Genomic DNA, 23781 nt, shown 5'->3' with positions numbered 1-23781 from the left:
AACTAGGGAAACATACCTATAAATAATGCATAGATTGGAAATTCCTTCCTGTTTCTAAAAATAAAGCGGCTATATGTTTGCATATTCTGCAGGTTTTCTGTGTTTTGCATGTGTAACCTTTTCAATGGATTTGCTATTATATAATGATGATTTCCTTTCCAACTAGGAATCGTATCCCTCTTCTGCACCAATATGGTTTGTGGAATCAGATGACCCAAATCTGACTTCTGTCTTGGAGCGCCTAGAGGATATAAAGAAAAGCAACACTCTGGTATGTTTACTGATTTCTTTTTGTGGAAAGCAAGAACTGGTAAACAGGTCTACCTTAAAGGGGTTATCCAGGAAAAAAACTTTTTTTTAATATATCAACTGGCTCCAGAAAGTTAAACAGATTTGTAAATGACTTCTATTAAAAAATCTTAATCCTTTCAGTACTTATGAGCTTCTGAAGTTAACTTTTTGTTCTTTTCTGTCTAAGTAATCTCTGACACGTGTCTCGGGAACCGCCCAGTTAAGAAGAGGTTTGCTATGGAGATTTGCTTCTAAACTGGGCGGTTCCCGAGACACGTGTCATCAGAGATTACTTAGACAGAAAAGAACAAAGTTAACTTCAGAAGCTCATAAGTATTGAAAGGATTAAGATTTTTTAATAGAAGTCATTTACAAATCTGTTTAACTTTCTGGAACCAGTTGATATATAAAAAAAAAAAAGTTTTTCCTGGAATACCCCTTTAAATCTGGAATCTGTTCATATTTTCAGCCACACTGATGAAATGAATTGATATTTTATAAAGGGGTGTGCAGGTATAATACTGGATAGGTGAAAACAATGCTCCAGTCTCCCATGTATAAATGGAGCGCTCCTGCTGCAGTCTCTCTGTGGAATTGTCAGAGGTATTAGGCACTGCAGTTGACCCACTTCTGCGGTCCCATAAAGCTTTTTTTGCACGCTTCATTGTGGGAGATGATTCTACTCCTCAGCCTTTCGTAGGTCAGCTGGTTGCCTGTGTACATGTACAACCTCTGTGATATGGAATGTCATTGTGCTTTGAGGAGTAATGTTTAGAAGTAGAGATGAACGAATTTACAGTAAATTCGATTCATCACAAACTTCTCGGCTCGGCAGTTGACTTATCCTGCCTAAATGAGTTCAGCTTTCAGGTGCTCCCGTGGACTGGAAAAGATGGATACAGTCCTAGGAGACTCTTTCCTAGGACTGTATCCACCTTTTCCAGCCCACCGGAGCACCTGAAAGCTGAACTAATTTATGCTGGATAAGTCATCAACTGCCGAGCCGAGAAGTTCGTGACGAATCGAATTTACTGTAAATTCGCTCATCTCTATTTATAAGCTGTCTAAGGGTACGTTCAGACGAGTAAGATCTGCTGCATATTTTTGCTGAATATTTTGCAGCCGATTTTGCTACCTATTAACTTTAATAGGTAACAAAATGAGCTGCAAAAATATGCAGCAGATCCTGTATGTGGTAACGTACCATAAGCTGGATTCACACACTTTTTTTTTTTTTTTTATTAAAAAAAACTTATTTTCATCCCTAAAGGACCCAGCCAATTTTATTTTTGCATTTTTTTTTTCCTTCCTTGCCTTCTAAAACTCATAACCCTTCTTTTATATTTTCATTCACAGACCCATATGGGGGCTTGTCTTTTGTGCGACCAATTGACATTGTAATGACATCACTCATCTTACAATACAGTGGTCTCTCAACATACAATGGTAATCCGTTCCAAACGGACCATCGTATGTTGAGGGATCCGTGCAATGTAAAGTATAGGACAGTGGTCTTCAACCTGCGGACCTCCAGATGCTGCAAAACTACAACACCCAGCATGCTGGGTGTTGTAGTTTTGCAACATCTGGAGGTCCGCAGGTTGAAGACCACTGTTAGAGGAAGTTGTACTCATCTGTCCCCTGCCGCTCCGGACCGTCACCGCTGCCCTGAATGTCGCCCTCCATCGCTGTCGCCGTGTCCCCGATGCTCCGGCAAGGCCTCTGCTTCCCCGGCATCCTCGCTCTCCGTCGCCGCCATCACGGCACTACGCACGCCACTCCTATTGGATGACAGGACGGCGTGCGCAGAGACGCAATGACTATGGAGAGAACCGACGATGCAGGGGATCCCGAAGAGGACGCGCCGGAGCCCCGAGGACAGGTAAGTGACCATCACCAGAGCTCACGGGGCACCGCTATCCAGTGGCAGCTGAAGCAGTCTGCGCTGCCGGATAGCCGTTTATGCGATGGCCCCGACATACAAAAGCATCGTATGTTGATGCTGCCTTCAACATACAATGGCCTCTGAGAGGCCATCGCATGTTGAAATTAACGTATGTCGGGGCCATTGTAGGTCGAGGGGTCACTGTAAAATGTTTGCTGCAACCGAAAAAATACTATTAGTGTGGGGAAATTGAAAAGAAAACTGCAATTTTGCTAATTTTGAAGGTTTTGTTTTCACGCTGTACGCTTTACGGTAAAAATGACGTGTTCTTTATTTTGTGGGTCAAAAAGATTAACATGATACCCATGTTTACATTTTCTATTAATGTACTGCTTTAAAAAAAAATCTCAAACTTTTTTTTTAACAATTAGTATCTTTAAAAGCCTTCTATTTTGACCCCCTATAAACTAATTTTTCCGTATACATAGCCGTACGAGAGCTCCTTCTTTGCGCTGTGATCTGTAATTTTTATCGGTACCACTTATGCGTACATGTGACTTTTGCTTTTTTCTACACGTTTATGCCATTCACCGTATGGCGCAGCGATACCAAACGTTTAAATGTTTTTAATGCATTTTGGCATAAAATGTGGGAGAAAGTGGCCATTTAAAGAAGTATCATGAGGGGGAAAAAAACTTATCACCTATCGCTGCACCCCAACCCCCACCCGAAACCCCCCCCCCCCCACAATCTCCTGTTTGGAGCCCGGTCTCTCCTTTACAGCGGCGCGCCACGATTCCCCTGCCCGGAAAAGGGGGGGCCCCCCACAGCACCTCTATTAGCCCTATGCTTCCTTGTGTCAATCTTTCCAGTGAAAAAAAACCATAAGCAAAGCTCCGACTCACCTAGGAGTTTGTGCTAATCCCGACACTACACGTACAAAGACAAAGGGCTGCAGCTACTTCCTCCAACACGCTCCAAGGCGTGGTACATAGAATTCCAACTCCATCAAACAGAGGATCCAACATGCGCTGCCCACCATAAAATAGAGGATACACTACTGTACCAGTGGCGTTTTTAATAATGTAAAATATGTAAAATACATCATGTTTTGAAGCCGGACCGGCTCTGAAGTGTTATCTTACATATTTTTTTATTGAAAACCCCACTGGTACAGTAGTGTATCCTCTATTTTTATGGTGGGCAGCACATGTTGGATCCTCTTTGTTTGGAGTGCGGAGTTGCAATTCTATACTTTTTAATGGGGCATCTGTTATGGAGAAGGGTTAGTTTGCCTTGGTTTACAAAAACATTATTTATTTTAAATAAACAAGATGAATGAACAGCAATTCTGATCCAATGGGATCCTGTTGAGAATACCAGAAAAGTTTAGTTTAGCCGCAGGATGCTACAGAAGAGGCCCCCTGTTTCAACACTCCAGCAGGATGAATAAACAAGGTGTGAATCTATCCTTACAGGAAGGATCGGGATTGGCTGATTCAACATGAGTCACAAAGCAGCAGAGGTGGGGAAGGAAGAAAATGATGTTAATTGCCTGGAGGTGTATTATGATACAGGAATAGTGCGGTCGTAGAGATCACACACAGAGCCCTTCTATATGCTGTTACTAGCAAGGTCGATCGGTCACTAACAAAAACACTGCAACTCTGGGGTTTTCCAGGGTTACACTATTGTTGGCCTTTCCTTTAGAATAGGGCAGGGATGGCTTATTACCATGCTTTTGAGTGCTCTATATACAGCATTTAATAAGCATTGTATATACAGCTCAGCAGGAGCCATAAGGCTTCCCGGTCTGGCAATCCCCTGATGTTGGCTCCAGAAGCTACTGGTGTCGGCAGACCCAAAACGGCTCTGCAGGGTCAGGGGTCTGTATTCTCCCTGTGACCAAGTGCTAAACTGTCAGCCTGTTACATGGGGAATCAGGATTGAAATAAATGTCATGTTAGAAGGTCTCAGTAAAGGTCTTTTTATAACTTTATAAACCTTTATAACCTTATAAATAAATAAATAAAATGTTAAGTGATAAAATAAAAAATGAGAAAATTACCTAAATCACTGGCCCACCCTTTATATGAAAATTACCATAACAAAAAGGGGGCACAATTTATATGTATGGCAGTGTTTTGCAGTCTGCAGTCACCACTAGAGGGCGCACATTTGGAGTAGGAGAAGGAGTAGTATGATTATGCAATATCTAAGGGATTTAACTGAGGGTTGGGTGCTGACAGGTTACCATGGCAGCTGGAGAACTATCAAAAGTTGCCAGACCTGCGATTACTGAATTCCTATAAATTTTGGCATTGTAAAGGCTCATTGGCAATGATCCATAGGTTTACGGTTTTATTTGCCTTTGCTAGTGATCTAAGTAGAAGGCCATATAAACCTTTTGATTTACTGATATGATTACTTATAGATAATAGGTGGGAAAATCCTCTTCTAAAACAGTTTGCCACACTCTGGCAGCATCTTCTCTTACAGAAAACAGAGGGGTCAGGTAGCTAAAATCCAAAATGCCTAATCCTTCTATGACCCAATTGTCTGCCCTCAGGAAGTCCGATTTACATTATATGGTGTGCCAGTCCAGCAGGCTGGAGCAATGGAGTACCGATAATACTGATCAGTGCTATGCTATGGCCCAGCATTGAACAGTGTATGCAATCTAATGATTGCATGTAATAGTGCCTTATGGGGACTAAAAAAATTGTGTAAGGAAAAAAATATAAGTAAACAAACCTAAACATATGGGGTATCGGTGCGTGCGTAAATGTCCGAACTATAAAAATATAATTAAAACGCACTGTCAGTGGTGTATATGCAAAAATACTAAAGTCTAGATTGCTTTTAACCTTTTTAGGGTTATACAAAGTGACCAAAAATACGCAATCAAAAAGTCCCATCAAAACAAAAATGGCACAAATAAAAACTTCAGATCACGTCGCAAAAAAATGAGCCTTCATACAGCCCTGTATATGGAAAAAATAAGTTATAGGGGTCAGAAGAGGACATTTTTAAACATACAGATTTTTGTACAAAAAGTTTTAAATTTTTTTTTTTTTTTAGGTAAAAAAAACTCAAACCTATGTAAGTTTGGTATTTTAATCTTACAGACCTACCAAATAAAGATAAGGTATAATTTCTACCGGAAAGTGCTCTGTGTAGAATCTGAAACCCCCAAAAGTTACAAAATGCCTTTTTTTTTTTTTTTTTTCAAAATTGTCCCACAAAAAAATATACACTTTATTATTTTTATTTTTATTTCCTCTTCACTTGATATCATTACCAAGTACAATTGGTGTTGCAAAAAACCAAGCCCTCGTATAGGTCTGTGGGTGGAAAATTAAGTGTTATGATTTTTAGAAGGTGAGGTGGAATAAAAGTGCAAAAAATGAGAAAACCGTGTCCTTAAGGGGTTAATGCCCATGGCCAGCTGAAAGAGAATCTATGGTCACGCTGAAAAGAGTTGCAGTAACCAGTCTATAGCTTAGGGGAAGCTAATTACATACCTGTTTATAGTGTAAGGATTGTGCTGATGTCCACCATTAACCCCTCAGATGCTGTAATTAATGCTGATCACTGCATCTACGGGTGTTCTGGTGGCTGATCTGATCGCCCGCGACTGTGCCGTGGGGATCAGATCAACCAAGATGGAGGCCGGAGGTCTCCTTTCCTGCCTCCTGCCGTCGTCATGGCTTCGAGCAGATCACCGAAGATTACAGAGAACACAGATGAGTGCTGTGTCTATGCATGGTACTGATCAGTATCTACAATCTAAAGGTCACAAAAAAAAAAGTCCGCTGTGTGGAATAAAATAAAAAAAATTTAAATGTGAATAAGCCCCTCCCCAATACAAAAAATTCCCCTCTTCTCATTTTTCAAAAACAGTAAAAAAAAAAATTTAAATCAACATATTTGGTATTGCCGCGTGCAGAAATGTCCCATTTATTAGAATATTATGCTAATGATCCTGTAAAGTGAACAGGGTAAAGGTAAAAAAAATACCAAAGTCTAAAATTGCTGATTTGAGGTCACATCACATCCCAGAAAAAAGGGGGGAAATAAGAATTATGGCTTTTTTAGAAGGCGAGAAGGAAAAAACAAACACAAAAATGAGAATTTTTCAGTGTCCTCAAGGCCAAAATGGACTCCCTAAAGGGTTATAAATGTGGCTTTGCACAGAGGGCATACTCCTTCATTAAATAGGCATGCTCCTGTACAGTCACTGCACGGAACTCAGCCAAACACAGCCCATATGTAAATAAAGTCATACTCCTCTGACAGATTCACTGAATCAGTCAGAGGGGACTACAAAGTAGGGATCAACCGATAATTATTTTTTAGAGCTAACAAAATCGTGAATATCGGTTGATCCCTACTACAAAGCAACTGTAAACAGGTATGTGATCAGCCTCCACATAAGCTATCTACTTGTCACGGCAACCCATTTAAGGGAAGGTTTTTTGGTCAAAAAAAAATTACCTATATAGCTTCAAATCCTGATTATAAAGTGTGTGCAGGATACTGTACATGTGAACGCACTCTTAAAGGGGTACTTTGCTGCTCAGCGATTGGAACAAACTGTTCCGAATGCTGGAGCCGGCGCTGGGAGCTTGTGATTTCATAGCCCTGCCCCCTCATGTCACGTCCCGCCCCCTCAATGCAAGCCTATGGGAGGGGGCGTGATGGCTGGCGAGACGCGACGTCATGAGGGGGTGGGGGCTATGATGTCACAAGCTCCAGCAGAGTACCCCTTTAAAGAGTACTTGTCATATCCCACAGTCATCTTACTCCTAAACCTGATCATGTACATATAATTTCTCTCTCAAATACCTTCTATCTGTTGCTCACTTGGTTTTTCATTCTTTGCTTTGGAGGGACCTTACTTTGCATGACTCCCTCAGTCTGCTTTGCTGTGCTGAGTGTCTCTATCCAATTACTGCTGACTTCTCTGTAACCCACCCCCTCCTCCTCTGTTTTCATGCTGCAGTTGGAGGTTAGGAGAGGGCAGAGAAGCGCTAGTCCTGTCCTCACTTACTGGACTTTGTCCCAGCCTGTGCTTCAGCTCGGACAAAGATAATGCTGCAGCCAGACAGGATTATGTTGTGGAAGGTATGGGGACATCTAGTGGGGTTTTTTATAAGCCATGATTGCTATAATAATGAAGTATACAGTAACCCCCCCGACCTACGATGGCCCCGACATATGATAAAATCGACATACGATGGCCTCTCAGAGGCCATCGCATGTCGATGTCAGCATCGACATACGATGCTTTTATATGTCGGGGCCATCGCATTAACTGCTATCCGACAGCGCAAAATGCTTAAGCTGCTGTCGGATAGCAGTGTAATGTGCCCCAGCAGGTTCACTTACCCGATGCTCCGGGTCCACTTCGCGATCCTCCGGTGTCTTGCGCATCTTCTCCAGGGTCCGGGCCTTGCTTTCCGGCGTCGTTATTACATCACTATGCACGCCGCACCGGCGCAGCAGCGTAATAACGTCACCTGAAAGCGAGGCCCGGACCCTGCAGAAGATGCGCAAGACACCGGAGCAGCGGGACAGCAGCGGGAGCCCCTGCGACAGCATCGGGAGCGGTGAGGACCTGGTCCGGAGCGACGGGGACAGGTGAGTATAACTTCCTATACTTTACATTGCACGGATCCCTCAACATACGATGGATTCGACAAACGATGGGTCGTTTGGAACGAATTACCATCGTATGTTGAGGGACCACTGTATTAGAAAGGGTGATGTTTTGCCAAGATGTACAACACAGGGATGTGGAATTCCTATCTCCTGACACCCGGACATGCAGTTCCGGGCAGGTGAATTTTTCCGGACCTAACAAGCGCTGTGTCGCTTTGCAGTCTGTATGGAGCGGGCTCCCGACTCGTGTCCGCTCCATACTCTGCAGCCCCCGGCTGTGGAAACTTGCAGAATGATCGCGAGGGGGGGCGATCCACTATAGAGGTAGTCGTAGGACTTACCTCTGCTTCCCTGCTGTCCCGGCTCTGTCATTGATAGATCCTGGCTGGACTAGGCTCTATCAATGGATCACAGATCACACAGATCAATTGAGTTCAATAGAACTCGATTAGACTTATAGGAGGAATCATTAGATTCCTCATACAGATGAATAAAGTGTTAAAAAAAACACACACATTAACCCTTACATGTTAAAAGTTCAAATCACCCCCTTTTCCTATATAAAAACATATAAACATAATAAAAATAAACATATTTGGTATCGCTTCGTGCGTAATTGTACAACCTATTAAAATATAACATTATGTATCCCATACGGTAAATGTAAAAAAAAAAAAAAAAAAAAAAAAAAACAGAATTGCAATTTTTATAATATCCCAGAAAAAAAAGTTAGTCAGATCAATACCAAAATGGTACCGATCCAAAAAACAGATTATAGCGCAAAAAATGAGCCCTCATACAGCCTGGTTTGTGGAAAGAAATAAAGCTACAGGGGTCAAAAAATGGCAATTAAAAAAAAAAAAAAAATTCTAAAGTTCAGAAGTTTTTCTAAATTAGTAAAACATGAAGTAAACTATAGAAATCTGGTATCGCTGTTATCAGGTGGCCTAAAGTATGAAACTAACATGTTATCTCAACCACAAGGTAAATGGCGCAGAAAAGAAAACCACCAAATCTGCAAAATTATCTTTTACTACTTAAATTTCACTTCGCCTATTTTTTTGGTTCAGAGAATGTTATAAAAAAAATTAAAGGTATCCTTATAGTAGGTAGTTATGGCTATGATAGGGTGAGGAGGAAAAAATGAGAGCGTAAAAGCGAAAATTGGCCCAGACAAGTGTATCGTCATGATCGTAGATTTTGCTCCATTTTAGTCCCGTGGACAAGTATTTTTTTTAAATAAAATTTCCACCCCCTGACAACATATAAAAGGTTTTTGCATCGGACAGTGCCCATTTGTCAAGTTTTTATGTCAAACATATTTAGAAATATTTAATTCTTTCATTTTACAACCCATAACATAACCCTTAAATCATGCGGTTTTCATTTTGACCGTTAAGCCTTATAAGCCAACCTTTCCTGTTGTGGAGAGAGAGCAAAAACGTAATGACAAAATGTGCTAAAAAGTTCTGTTATTCAGATTATAAAAATAAAACTATAGCTTTTATTCCGTAGATCAATAAAATGACATAAGTTTATATAGGTGTTTTTCTGCAAAAAAATTTTGTGCCAGAGTAGAAATCATGAAAGAAAAGTTAGGGTAATTTTTTTTTTTTAAATATTTAATGTGTGGGATAAAAAAAAATGTTTAGATATGGAAGGGACAATACAAAATGTCTCTTACATTCTCAGACAGATACTGACACCCATGGTAGCCCTGGGATCCTTCCACTGCATTGACAATAATGTTGCCAATAGGGGTTGGGTTGCACATAGATTGTGTACATGGTCACAATTTGACCACAGCGTGTAAGGGTAAGTTTACACTACAGAATTTTCGCGTACAGAATTGCACTACAGAGTTTTGCTGTTTGAACCTTGCAGAAGGCCCATTCACACCAATCACAGTACAGAATTTCATAGCACTGAATAGATCCGCTAAAAGAATGACTGACTGTAAAAAAAAAAAAAAAAAAAGAAAAATTCGGATTTACATGCATTGCATTCAGTGGTGACGTCAGATGGAATATCTGAGAGAAGTTTATGATCGGAATTCTGTGAGCGGATATTCCATAGTGTGTAATTTTTTTTTTTTTTTTTTTATTGAACACATTTACATATTACAGTTATATAAAGGTACAGTTTATATCCTGCACTTTATCTCCTATCTGTGCTCATTTTTAACCCCCCCCCCCCCCCCCTCTACAGCCAGAGGAATACAAAAGGAAGAACTGAGGGAAAGAAAAATATTTAGAATTACAGACTAGCATTAGGAGATGAGCTCTAGGATGAAGTCTAACTCCACCTCCTCCATTCCGCCCGTCTTTTGCCCAATAAACCTCAACTTTGATGCAATATAATAATTGAAAATTTGGGATTCCCAAACCTCAATCTTCAATGGGAATATTTAGATATCTTGGTTTTATTCTTACATGTGCTGATCCACATATCGGGTCATTAATTTTCCTTTCTTTTTCTTTAAAGTATTTATCCGGTACCCAGATCAGTGCAGCGATCAAATAGTGGAGTATCACTGGGAGAAGGACCCCCTTAACCAGCGTAATCTTATCCCCATCGCCAATGGAAGTTTTGCCAAGATCTTCCTTTTTCCTTCGATTTCTATATAATAATAATTTTTTTAATCAACTTCTTGATTCCCAGATAGTTTTTCTTCTCCCATTTCATGGACCTCTACTTCTATAGGGAGGAGGGCTGATTTTGACCAGTAATACTAAAACCGGCTTTTCCCTCCCTCCATTAATGCCAGACCACTCAAAATTTTAATTGGATTTAATTTTAAGGGCCAACAGTTCGAAGAACAGCGCAAACAATATCGCGGAAAGCTGGCCATAATACCCTCCCAAATTTCCTATGCACCTCGAAAGGAAGTCCATCCGATCCTGGTGTGCTGTTCCCTTTTAAAAGTTGATAATGCCTTTTCCAAATCTTGAATATTTATTGCTATATTTAATTCTTCTTGTTCTTTTCCACCTATCCTTGGAAAAGAAACGCCATTAAAGGGGTACTCCCACCCTAGGCATCTTATCCCCTATCCAAAGGCTAGGGGATAAGATGTCTGATCGCGGGGGGGGGGCCCGCCGCTGGGGACCCCCGCAATGTTGCATGCAGCACCCACCTGTTTCTTGGAAGCGCTGGAGGGTCTGGGTCACGACCACGGGAACGGAAGTCCGTGACGTCAGGACTCTGCCCCCGTGTGACGACACGCCCCGTCCCCTCAATGCAAGTCTATGGGAGGGGGCTTGATAGAGGGTTAATCTACTTGGTAGTTACAGCAGGAGCCTGCAAATGTGCTAAAATAAGGCCCCAAATGACTGCAGTAAAATGGCACATCAGCGTTCATTAAGAGGTAAAGGGGATCGAAAGTGGGGTAACTGAACAGGAAAAAAATTGAGGCAGTGTTTTGAGATCACTACCGCACAGTGACTTTAAAGGGTTATCCTACCTTTAACAATTGAACTTGACAAGGCTGCAGTACCTTGCCCCACTGCTACAAATAGTCTGAAGTTTACAAATATGAAGAGATTTGCTGCCTATGTAAACATTGAAGAGGCTGTAGTGCTCACACAAGCAGCTGATCACAGGAAGACCCCTACCAGTCTAATATTGATCACCTATCCTGAGAGTCGACCATCAATATTTAAATATTTAAAGGCTGAATAGCAGAGCGCACTGTGGTCAGACAGAAAATAAACTCAAAAAGAAAAGAACTTCCTCTGAAGCATACAGCAGCTAAGTACTGGGCGGATTAAGATTTTTTTTTTTTTAAATACAAGTAATTTACAAACCTGTTTTGACTTTCTGGCACCAGTTGATTTAAAAAAAAATAAACACAAAATAGTTTTCCACGGGAGCACCCCTTTAACCACTAAAAACTCTATGGATGGATGCAGGATGTAGCTTTATTGTGACCAATCCTTATAAATGACTAGCTGTAGACTCAGAACTGGGTTTGGTTGCTTGCATCATAAGAGCTTTATGAATGTCATCAAGTTTAATTTACCATATTCTAACATGGGTGTGCTTTAGAACTACGACAAAGGGTGTGTTGTGCGTGAGCCTTAAAATGATGACTTATACAATGTCATATATATATTAAAAAAAAATATTCTATTTTTTTAAACCCATTCACTATTAAGCGGGTTAATAGTGCAGGTTGAGGCTATTTTAAAAAGGCATGGAAAACATCAGTTCAGTTCCTGAGCAAAGTGCATTATAAACAGAATCACCTGCACTATGAACCTGTATATGTTAGTGTGGGTGCTGCTATCAGATTCTCTATGGGTAGGGTCTCACACAGTTCATACACAGTGGTATTTCACGCTGCACAGTGATAAATCCGCGGCATATTCTAGTATGAACAGACACACAGGGCTTCCCAGCAGCAGCCCTGTGTGTGCAGTGATGTTTGGAGGCAGGGCCAGCGCACCCACATGACTGACGCTCATGCCTGCATCCAAATGCTGTGTATATGTTAGATGTGAACCTACCCTAAAAGATTCCAAACGGAGGAAAGAGTTTTTCATTCTGTGGACTTGCACCGGTGTATTTCCTCTTAAACTTCTGTAATGTTTATATGAACTGCTCATTGCAATTACTTTGCATCCAGAGTCTTGTGACTTTTAAAATGCCATCACTATTTACATACCTGTGTGCATAAAATGTGTATTATGTAGTTACATGAACCAGCCATATGTACGTTAATGAAGGGCACAGGTGGATGAGATGCCTATAGTCTTAGCTGGGCTTGTGTGCTTGTTAGCACTAACCTGTACTTGTTTCTGTAGCTCCTGCAGCAGTTGAAGCGTTTGATTTGTGACCTGTGCAGACTGTACAATCTCCCACAACACCCTGACGTTGAAATGCTGGATCAGCCTCTGCCTACAGGACAGGTAGGAATCATTTCCTCAGGGAGGCATAGTTATGGGCTTGGCAAGACAGCACCGAGGAGAAAAGAATCTATTCTATTGATGCACAGCAAAAGAAAACAGACTTAAAGGGGTTCTCCGGCATTAAGACCTCTTATCCCCTATCCAAAGGATAGGGGATAAGATGCCTTATTGCGGGGGTCCCGCCGCTGGGGACCCCAGTGATCTTCCAGTGATCTCACCCCGTTAGAATCAGCCCCCGGAGAATGTTCGCTCCGGGTCTGATTACTGGCGATCACTGGGACGGAGCATAGTGACGTCACGGCTCCGCCCCATGTGATGTTACGCTCCGCCCCCTCAATGCAAACCTATGGAGGGGTGTGACTGCTGTTACGCCCCCTCCCATAGGCTTGCATTGAGGGGGTGGAGCCGTGACGTCACTATGCTCCGTCCCCGTGATCGCCAGTAATCAGACCCGGAGCGCGCACACTCTGGGGGCTGATTCTAACTGGGTGCGGTGTGGAAGATCACGGGGGTCCCCAGCTGCGGGACCCATGCCATCAGGCATCTTACCCCCTATCCTTTGGATAGAGAATAAGATGTCTTGGCGCCGGAGTACCCCTTTAATGATGTCCAGCAGTAAGGAGTTTATCCCCTATCTGCAGAACATGCAAACACTCTCCACCTCTCCCATAGAGATGAATGGAGAGGATGTGTTTCCACCAGCTGGGTGTGAATTGTTACTTCCTTGAGCAGAGCTGGGGCCGAGCCGGGGTCCCAGCGGTCGGACCCTCCGCGATCAGACATTTATCCCCTAGGGCAGTGGTCTTCAACCTGCGGACCTCCAGATGTTGCAAAACTACAACTCCCGGCATGCCCGGACAGCCAACGGCTGTCCGGGCATGCCGGGAGTTGTAGTTTTGCAAAATCTTGAGGTCCGCAGGTTGAAGACCACTGTCCTAGGGGGATATATTTCTTACCACTGGACATCTTTCAAATATATTTTGTTATAATACAGAATCTATATTTAAGTAGTGTGTACAATTGTATGCTTTGGCTTTAATGCAATTATAAAGGTTTTTGTACATTAAACAAGCGGACTAGCCACATCACCAGTCTGTCCTTGCTTGATAGCTTACAGGAATTTTCACATGAGGAAACAAAATTGTTAAATAAGTCGGGGTGCTTTAAAAAGTGAACATTTTTTTCAAAACCTGTGTAGAGGAAGAGTGATACAGTTGCCCATAGGAACCACATGGCTTCCTTTATTTTTAAAAGGCTTCTCTGAGAAATGAATCAATCTGCAGCATTCTACCTCTCCACAGGTTGTAATAAATCTCCCCAAAGCATACTCTTCTGCTAGGTCACCTCTGCTCCTCCATTTTCTCTAATGTTGTTGACAAGCAGGAAAGGCCTGCTCAGCCTGTCACTTGGGCACGTGTGCATGCTTTTTATTTTTAAAGCACCCTTCCACCCCCATCCCTTTCTTGTTGGAAATTGCTCTAACCCAGCTTAAGGGCTATAGTAGCTGTAAAGGTTAAAAGGTATGTATGAGAGCACGGACTACACGTGACAGGGGTTATTGAGATATCTAGCGGCTGATCCGTTGACAACCATAGAAAGTGAAGCTCAATAGGGAAGGTTTATTAAATATGGCGCAGTTGCCCATAGCAACTAATCAGAATGCCTTTTTAAAATAAACTAATTGGTTGCTATGGGCAACTGCACAACTTCTTACACAGGTTTTTTATAAACCTCCCCCAATATGGATTGCCATCCTTCCAAATGCTATGCTTTTCTGTAGTAAAATTGGACCCTTGATGTATTGAAATATGATGTCTCAGTTCTTAAATGAGAGAATTACGGTCATGATAAAAATAAAAAATAAAATAACTTTTTAAATGTCATCCCAACATGTAAAACGCTTTAATGGACTGAGCAAGAAAATAATGGATGTTTTCTTAGATAAAAGAAAATACATGACACATTACATCTTGCAGCTTACATGCCACCACTCTCGGAGCACATGAAAAAAATGTAATAAATGAGAAGTCTGACACCATATAGTTAACAGGCTATAATAAACATGAGTGGTCAAAATATACAGGGTGGGCCATTTATATGGATACACCTTAATAAAATGGGAATGGTTGGTGATATTAACTTCCTGTTTGTGGCACATTAGTATATGTGAGGGGGGGGGGGAAACTTTTCAAGATGGGTGGTGACTATGGTGGCCATTTTGAAGTCGGTCATTTTGAATCCAACTTTTGTTTTTTCAATAGGAAGAGGGTCATGTGATACATCAAACTTATTAGGAATTTCACAAGAAAAACAATGATGTGCTTGGTTTTAACATAACTTTATTCTTTCATTAGTTATTTACAAGTTTCTGACCACTTATAAAATGTGTTCAATGTGCTGCCCATTGTGTTGGATTGTCAATGCAACCCTCTTCTCCCACTCTTCACACACTGATAGCAACATCGCAGGAGAAATGCTAGCACAGGCTTCCAGTATCCGTAGTTTCAGGTGCTGCACATCTCGTATCTTCCCAGCATAGACAATTGCCTTCAGATGACCCCAAAGATAAAAGAGGGTCAGATCGGGAGACCTTGGGGGCCATTCAACTGGCCCCCGACGACCAATCCACTTCCAGGAAACTGTTCATCTAGGAATGCTCAGACCTCGGATGGTTCACCACCACATTACGGGTGTCAGGTCCGAGCATTCCTAGATGAACAGTTTCCTGGAATGTGGATTGGTTGTCGTGAGCCAGTTGAATGGCCCCAAGCTTTATGATCATCTTATTTGTATTCATGTGATAAAAGTTAGATTAATCTTTGAATATTTACAGAATGGCACAACAGAGGAAGTTACGTCTGAAGAGGAAGAGGAGGAAGACATGGGCGAGGTAGGAGAGAGTTTAATGCATGCAGTTACACAGTTTTGATAGTTTTTTTTTTTTTTTTTTTCTGGTCAAGATTTTATTTCTGGTAAAGTTCAGTGACCTGGTATCTAAGGGTTTAAACTGCCGTGATCAGAGTTCTTTAATCCCAGCCTTCACAGCAGTGTCATCTGCAATATATAGAGGACACTCACTGAGGCTAAAGTGGGTTCAGCTGCTGAGCCTATTTAATTCCTATGTGGTGATAACAAGCAGTACCAACCGATGGTTAAAGGGGTACTCCGCTCCCCAGCGTCCGCAAAATTCCACCTCACACCGGAACATTGCGTTCCTGGACGCTGTGTGCGGGCTTCAGTGTTCAGGCCCGCCCCCTCTTGACGTCACTGCCTGCCGCGTGCGTAAATGTTAGAACAATAAAAAATAAATTGTTAAATCGCACGGTCAATGGCGTACACGTATAAAAAATCCAAAGTCCAAAATGTCATATTTTTGGTCACTTTTCATACAATAAAAATTTTTATAAAAAGCGATCAAAAAGTCAGATCAATACAAAAATGGTACCAATAAAAACTTCAGATCATGGCGCAAAAAATGAGGCCTCATACATCCCCTGTATGCGGAAAAATTTTATATCGGTCAGAAAAGGACATTTTTAAACATATTAATTTTTCATGCATGTAGTTACTTATTTATTTTCCCAGAAGACAAATTTAACCCCTTAATTTTTATTTTTATTTTTCCATTTTCGTTTTTTTGCCTCCTCTAGCTTTAAAAAAAAAAGCATAACTTTCAATTTTGCACCAAAAAACCATTTGATGGCTTACTTTTTGCGCCACTAATTCTACTTTGTAATGACATTAGTCATTTTACCCAAAAATCTACAGCGAAATGGAAAAAAAATCATTGTGCGACAAAATTTTAAAAAATCAATTTTGTAACTTTTGAGGGCTTCCGTTTCTACACAGTACATTTTTTGGTAAAAATGACACCTTATCATTATTCTGTAGGTCCATATGATTAAAATGATACCCTACTTATGTAGGTTTGATTTTGTCATAAATCATTACTGTATGCAGGAATATTTGTTAAAAATTGTCGTCTTCTGACTATTTTTCCGCGTATGGGACGGTATGAGGGCTATTTTTATGCGCCGTGATCTGAAGTTTTTAGCAGTACCATTTTTGTACTGATCGGACTTGATAGCTTTTTATGAATTTTTTCATGATATAAAAAGTGACCAGAAATACACTATTTTGGACTTTGGATTTTTTTGCGTGTACGCCATTGACAGTGCGGTTTAATCAATGATATATTTTTATAATTTGGACATTTCCGCACACGGCGATACCACGTTTGTTTTTATTTACAGTTTTTTTTTTTTATGGGAAAAGGGGGGGGGGGATTCAAACTTTTATTAGGGAAGGGGTTAAATGGTCACTTTTTTTTCTATTTATTTTATTTTTTGCAATGTTATAGCTCCCATTTCGGGCTATAACACTGCACACACTGATCTTTTACATTGATCAATGGTTTCTCATAGGAAACCATTGATCAATGATTCTGCCGCTTGACTGCTCATGCCTGGATCTCGGGCACTGAGCAGTCATTCAGCGATCGGACACCAGGAGGCAGGTAAGGGACCCTCCTGCTGTCTCACAAAATAATTGCCAGTTAGCTCAGGAGGCTGTTCGGGATTTCCGTGGCGAAACTGTGGCATCCCGAACAGCCTCCTGAGCTAACTGGCAATTATTTAGTTTCACTTTAGACTCGTCTAAACGGTTAATAGCGCGCAGCACTGCGATCAGTGCCACGCGCTATTGGCCACGGGTCCCGGCTGTTGCCCCGCGTTATTGAATGGTTAGCGGAATCTGGATGTACCAGTACGTCCTGTGTCCTTTTAACAGGTTAAAGCTATATAAGTAGGGTATCACTTTAATCGTATGGACCTACAGAATAAAGATAAGGTGTCGCTTTTTTTTTTTTCCGAAAAATGCACTGCGTAGAATCGGAAGCCCCCAAAAGTAACTTTATTTATTTTTTTATTTTTTTTCTGCCGTTGATTTTTGGGTAAAATGACTGACTGACTGATTTTGATTACAGAGTAGAATTGGTAGCGCAAAAAAGCCATCATATGAGGTGAAGAGGAAAAAACAAAATGGAAAAACCCTAAGTCCTTAAAGGACATCTATAGTGCAATATAACTTATCCCCTATCCGAAGGATAGAGGATAAGTTATGGATCGCGGGGGTCCGAGCACTGGGGCCACCCGGGATCTCCTGGACGGGGCCGCGGCAGTGTACAGGAAAGGGGGCGTTCTGTCCCTGCATGACGCGGCTGCTGACACGAACCCCCTCCCCACGTACCCCATAGAGATACATGGAGGGGGCTTCTCTGCCGCAGCTTTCTGCTTCCTGCAGATTGCCGCGGCCCCATCCAGGAGATCCCGGGGGGCCCCAGTGCTCGGACCCCCCGCGATCTATAACTTATTCCCTATCCTTTGGATAGGGGATAAGTTGTTTTACGCGCGAGTATTCCTCCTATAAGGGTTTAAAGGGGTACTCTGCCCTTAGACATCTTATCCCTTATCCAAAGGATAGGGGATAAGATGTCTGATCGCGCGGTGCTGCCGCTGGGGACCCTTGCGATCTCCCTGCTGCACTCTGCGTTTGTTTAGAGCGTCTGGTGCAGCGCCGGAGGCTCGTGACGTCACGGCCGTGCCCCCTCAATGCAGATCTATTGAGGGAGCATGACCATGATGTCATGAGCGATGCGTGACCGCTCAGTCGCCGTTGTCCCCGCCGGATCAGACATGTTAGATGTCTAGGGGCAGAGTACCCCTTTAAGTAAATGGGTACCCACTGTGATGTAGACATAAAGTTGTCTAATAGACTCTGTTGCCCATAGCAACCTATCGCAGTGCAGCTCATGAAAAATGAAACCTGCTTTGCGATAGGTTGTTTAGGGTGACAGACAGGATTTTGCTTTATAAATCTGCCCCAGTGTCTTTTCTGTGCAGCATTTTCTGCACATTCCTAACATGCTTTCCTGTAGGAATCTTGCAGAGAATGCAGCTGATCCCTGCCACATTTGGCTAGTGGTCACAGGGCTGGGGCTTTGGATTTAGAAAGGAAAGGCTTGTGGGAGCAGGAGGAGGTGAGGGACCTCCTGGGTTAAATGTCTGCTGGGAATTAGTTTTTTCTTCTTTACATTGAAAATATCAATGACACTTGGATACTTGGCCCTTCTATAAAAGACTTGGGGAACTGTTGGAGTCATATCTAAATTTTTATTTAAAGGGGTTATCTGACCTTCCACCGTTTCTGAGATGAGGCATGTGACTCTGCTCTGTGTGCCTAGTAGCCAGTTTTTACTTATATTAGGTAAGGATTCTCCGTTCAATGATGCCCCCTTGTTTGCCACTTAGACTACATTTGTCATTAATCTTCAGTCTTCTCACGTCCACCCAACTACAGCTGCTGCAAGAAGTATACAGTTAATGTGTTACTTTTGACAAGTGTCTGGGGTACAGGGGGTGGGGGGTCTCTGTTGTTAAAGGAAATCCATCATCTGCACCAATGTATTGGTATAGGCTTATTGTGCTGGTGACCTGGAGGACAATGGTATTTATCATTTGCCGATGCATGGCCTTTTTCTGCCATTATTTCCCGTCTTTTTATGCAAATTAAGGGGCTTGGTGCACTGTGGGTTTTCCCAGGTCCCAAGTGCACAGTGATGTCCGGCCTGAAGCTTCAGGGTGAAATCTTTCCCCTGTAAAATCTCATGAGCAGAGGTTTCACTTTATATAGCCTGTCAGCCCCCGGCGATATGAGGGGAAATCCCTAAGCTTGCAACAGAGATTTCACAGGCGAGTAGGTTGTTTACTCTGAAGATCTAGGCTGAATGTCATGGTGGGCTAGGGGACACCCTGCGTGCACCAAGCTTATTAATGTGCATAATAGGAATAACACAGGGAAAAAGCCTCCTTGGGAAACAAAGTACCATTGTTATCAGAATCACCCGCACTAAAAGCCTGTTCCTATAGTAAAGTGCAGGTAATGCTGATGACAGTGCAGTCACACTTTTCTAAAGGGGAAAGGTTTTGTCCTGCCCTCTGCCGTCTATTCTAAATATACTTTTTAAAACACTGATAACCCCTTTTAAGGATATTGAAGACTTGGATCATTATGACATGAAGGAGGAAGAGCCAGTCGATGGCAAGAAATCAGAGGATGAAGGCATTGAAAAAGAAAATCTTGCCATCTTAGAGAAGATACGGAAAAATCAAAGACAGGACCACCTTAATGTATGTGTATATTCCATGCTTGATTTTTTATTTTTTTAAGATATCCTGATAGTCATTTCCGAATAGAAGGTGACTGTAAATGACTGAATAAGGAATGCTTTGTGTTGGGTCATGCTGCTCTATGTTGCTTTCCTTCTTCCACTGTAAAGACAAACAAGTTTTGTCCCGGTTAAATGTTGGTATCTCTCACTATGTATATGTGTGCCATTTTTCTTTTCTTCCTGCTGCTTCCTAATGCTACCTCTGGCTTTGCAGAGAGGGTGGAGTCTCAGCACTGCAGTTGCTGAATCCTGAGTGTTGTAACTGATGGATCAGCAACCTAAAAGCCCCCTAGTCTCCCTGTTAATGTAAACGTTACACACGGTCTGTATCACACAGGACACACTACAGAATCGGGTCAGATGTAGGACTCTGTGTAACTCTGCAGTACTTTGTTTATGGACTCGTCTGCTACTATGCGTTATATCCTGATTCCATAGAGATGGCAGCTGCATAGTTAGAACTGGGTGGAAAGGGGTCTGAGATGGGATGTAGTCTTGTAGTTCACTGGCGGTCAGCTGACACACAACAGACCACTTATTGTTACACAAAGTCATGTAGAGTTCTTGTGGGCTGAGTATCTGTCACGTGACCCAGCTACAGAAATGCAGCAGACTGGGATGAAACAGATGGCTCTACAGGTATACTGAGGGGATGAGTGTGCATTTTATGTGCAAAAAGAAAAACCCTGGAGTGCTTTTTTTTAAAGGCAATAATTATCTGATTAGTCGGGAGTAGATCAGTGACTGGATCTTCACTGGTAACAGAGCTAGAAGCAGATGGCTCCAGCCACTGTATAGTGACTGTGCCAGGTTACTTCAGCTCAGCGTCTGTTCACTTCAGTGGGAGTTGAACTCCAGTAACACTTAATTCTGTGTAAATCCAACCGCTGCTGATCAGCTATGGGATACAGGTAGGGTATGTCATAAATGTAACGCTACCACTGTATGTATTAGAAGCATGTGGCAGTAATTGTGTGCTACAGTTGTTCCAATTGTCTAAAGTGCGGTGACGCTGCAAAATAACACTTGTTTCCTTTTTTTTTTTGTATTAGGGTGCAGTTTCTGGCTCTGTACAAGCTTCTGATCGTCTTATGAAAGAGCTCAGGGATATCTACAGGTCACAGAGTTATAAAACAGGTCTGTACATTAATGACCCCCGTTCCATATGTTTTCTTGGCTGATGCAGTTTTGAGTATGAATATTTAAGAATAGGCAAGTGTTTCACATTGTAGTCTTATCTACCAACAAATAGCTCAGATCTATAGGACAGTGACTGTTTGCTTACACCTTTCAAACGTTTGAACTATTTCCCCTTTTACAGTCTTATGCTAGAAGTTGCATCTTTCAGTGCGGACAGGCTGCTTGTCTGCTAGTGTCCAACCCTGTACCCCCTCAGGCAGCTTTCATCTGTGGTATTCTCGATGGACACATGCATGGTTGCAAAGCCTACAAATTCTCACACCATTGTTTCAGATAATGTTTTGATTGTACGAACCATGTATTATTTGACATTCCTTTTTATTTTAATTTTTTTTATTTTTTTTTAACCAAATTCTGTTTTTGTTTCCTAGGAATTTATTCAGTGGAACTTGTAAATGACAGTCTGTATGAATGGCATGTTAAGCTGCTTAAGTAAGATAATTTTCTTGGCTCCTTCATTAGAGGTGATCTGTGTCCTGGTTTCCTGCTGTTTTTAGCATGCAATACACTTAGATAAGGGACTATCCTCGCTTATCCACACATTTTAAATGATGCTGGGGAAAAAACACTCACCTCAGTTGGACATAAGCCGCAGTGTGTATTTCCCATTTAAATACTTTGACATGTATTAAGGGAACTTTAGAAGTACATTTAGGTATATATCACACACAATGAATCAACCTGTGTAGAGGAAGAATGGTTGCCATGGAAAAATGCACCAATCAAATTGCTGCTTTCATTTCCAAAAGACCTCTGAAAAATTAAAGAAGCAATCTGGTTGTTATGGGCTACTGCACTACTCTTACTTTGCACAGGTTTTGATAAATCTCCCCCAGGGTTCCTATATGCAGGACCAGCACTGCAGAATTTGGGAATGGGAAACTCAATATAAACATTTGGGTGAATTGACCTATCTTGAGTAAACACTCGCACACCCCACTCTCTTGCCTCCCCAAACAGTCCGATAAATCTGAGGAAGGTACTTAGGGCCTGAAATGTAATTGATGTGTATTTACTTGGGTAGATTGTGATGAAATACTATCAAGCTGCTTAAAAATTATACAGTGCTGAGTTATTGTTAATATTAAGTAAACACTCTCCAGTGCAGGATTGTGCCAGATTTATCAAAAGGTGCAAACCCCTTGATAAACCCAGGTGCTTCTGAGACTGCCACAGAAATGTATGCCAGTCCGGAGCTCAGGTAGATGTACACCGATAGCAGGTGTAAATTATGGGAAATTCTTCTCACACAACAGCCAAGTCCAGCCAGATCGGGGAAAACGTAACAATTTTTTGCACACCTTGAAGTCAATAGCTTGTTGATAGTGACTTGCTAATATTGACAATGTAATCTAAAGCAAAGCAGCCAGTCAGTTTTATAAAGCCTGTCATTGCAGGAAGGAGGGTACCTCTCTGTCTCATAGGTGACTTTAATGAGTTAACTTCTTACTTTCAAAGAATGTTAGTTAACTCTTAGTCACCTACAAGACAGAGGCACTCTTCTTCCCTGAAATGGCAGGCTTTATAAAGCTGACGGCTAGTATTGACAATGTAATCAAGCAATCTGCAACTACAAACTTCTCCCTGTGCCAGAAGCCCATTGAATTAGGAGAGGTTTGGTGGCACTGTGCACATCGACAAATCTGCAGGATCCTGTCAGGAAAAAGAGCCTAAATTCTGCACCTGACAGATTGTATTTTGTGAACTGTTCCTGATCTGGCAGGGCTTGACTGCCCAGTATGCAGAATTTCCTATGCTATTCTTAGTATGCTAATAAACTGTTGTCAAGAAGTATATATTTTTTTTTTCTAGGGTTGATCCAGACAGTCCATTACATAGTGACCTTCTGGTCTTAAAAGAGAAGGAGGGCATAGACTCCATTTTACTGAATTTTTCCTTTAAGGTAACGCATGAATAGATGTCAGGTGGGTGTATTGTTCTAACACCAAAACTGCGTGTGCCAGGCTTCGATTATCAAACAGTTAAACACAATTATTTCTATGCATATCTCTTTATACTTTGTTCTGCATACTTCTACTTATGACTGATTTGAGACCCAGTGTGATGTAAACTTTTTCCTGTCAAGACATGTCAAGTTTTTCCAAATGACCGTAACTCTTTAATAATGTTTAGTTTCTGCTATAAATGTAATATATGTGTATATAACATCTCTAAAGAAAGTCATCAATGACAAGTTGCCCTTATGCTATGTAGGCAGTATTCACACATGGTACTCCCTAAACTTACAGTAAATTAGTAGAGGGCTGTACATTACTGCAGTGTTGTTGTACTATAGAAAGAAGATGTGTTCAGCTCACTTCCTTTAACCACCTTTGTACGGATCCACGGGGACTCCACCGCGTATGGATACAGAAGAAAAGATTGATCCAGCAGTGCAGTGAAAATTCCAGTTGATCGGCAAACAATAAAAGCAGCAGTACACACTTATGTATGCAGGGAATGAATGGACGCGTTTCGAGCAGCAACCTGCTCTTTATCACAGATACCAACTCGTTTCCCTCACTTCCTTTGAATAGGAAGAAGATAGGGAGAAGTTACAATGAAATGGTCAGCACACATGTGCATGATAAAATACAATTAAA

At 41.7% G+C, this 23781-nt stretch overlaps 1 protein-coding gene across 1 annotated transcript in view; it reads left to right on the top strand.

The window, feature by feature from the left end:
* The window catches only part of UBE2Q2 (ubiquitin conjugating enzyme E2 Q2), a 42959-nt gene that overhangs the window by 7916 nt on the left and 11262 nt on the right, over positions 1-23781 (top strand). Inside the window, exons 2-8 of the mRNA XM_056572955.1 lie at positions 167-271; positions 12646-12750; positions 15584-15640; positions 19797-19937; positions 21031-21115; positions 21550-21610; positions 22991-23081. Coding sequence (XP_056428930.1) covers positions 167-271; positions 12646-12750; positions 15584-15640; positions 19797-19937; positions 21031-21115; positions 21550-21610; positions 22991-23081 — 645 coding nt within the window. The remainder of the gene's footprint in view (positions 1-166; positions 272-12645; positions 12751-15583; positions 15641-19796; positions 19938-21030; positions 21116-21549; positions 21611-22990; positions 23082-23781) is intronic.

The sequence above is a fragment of the Hyla sarda genome, chromosome 4, assembly GCF_029499605.1.
Source record: "Hyla sarda isolate aHylSar1 chromosome 4, aHylSar1.hap1, whole genome shotgun sequence".
Taxonomy (NCBI): Eukaryota; Metazoa; Chordata; class Amphibia; order Anura; family Hylidae; genus Hyla; species Hyla sarda.
This window is presented reverse-complemented; position numbering and strand designations above follow the sequence as displayed.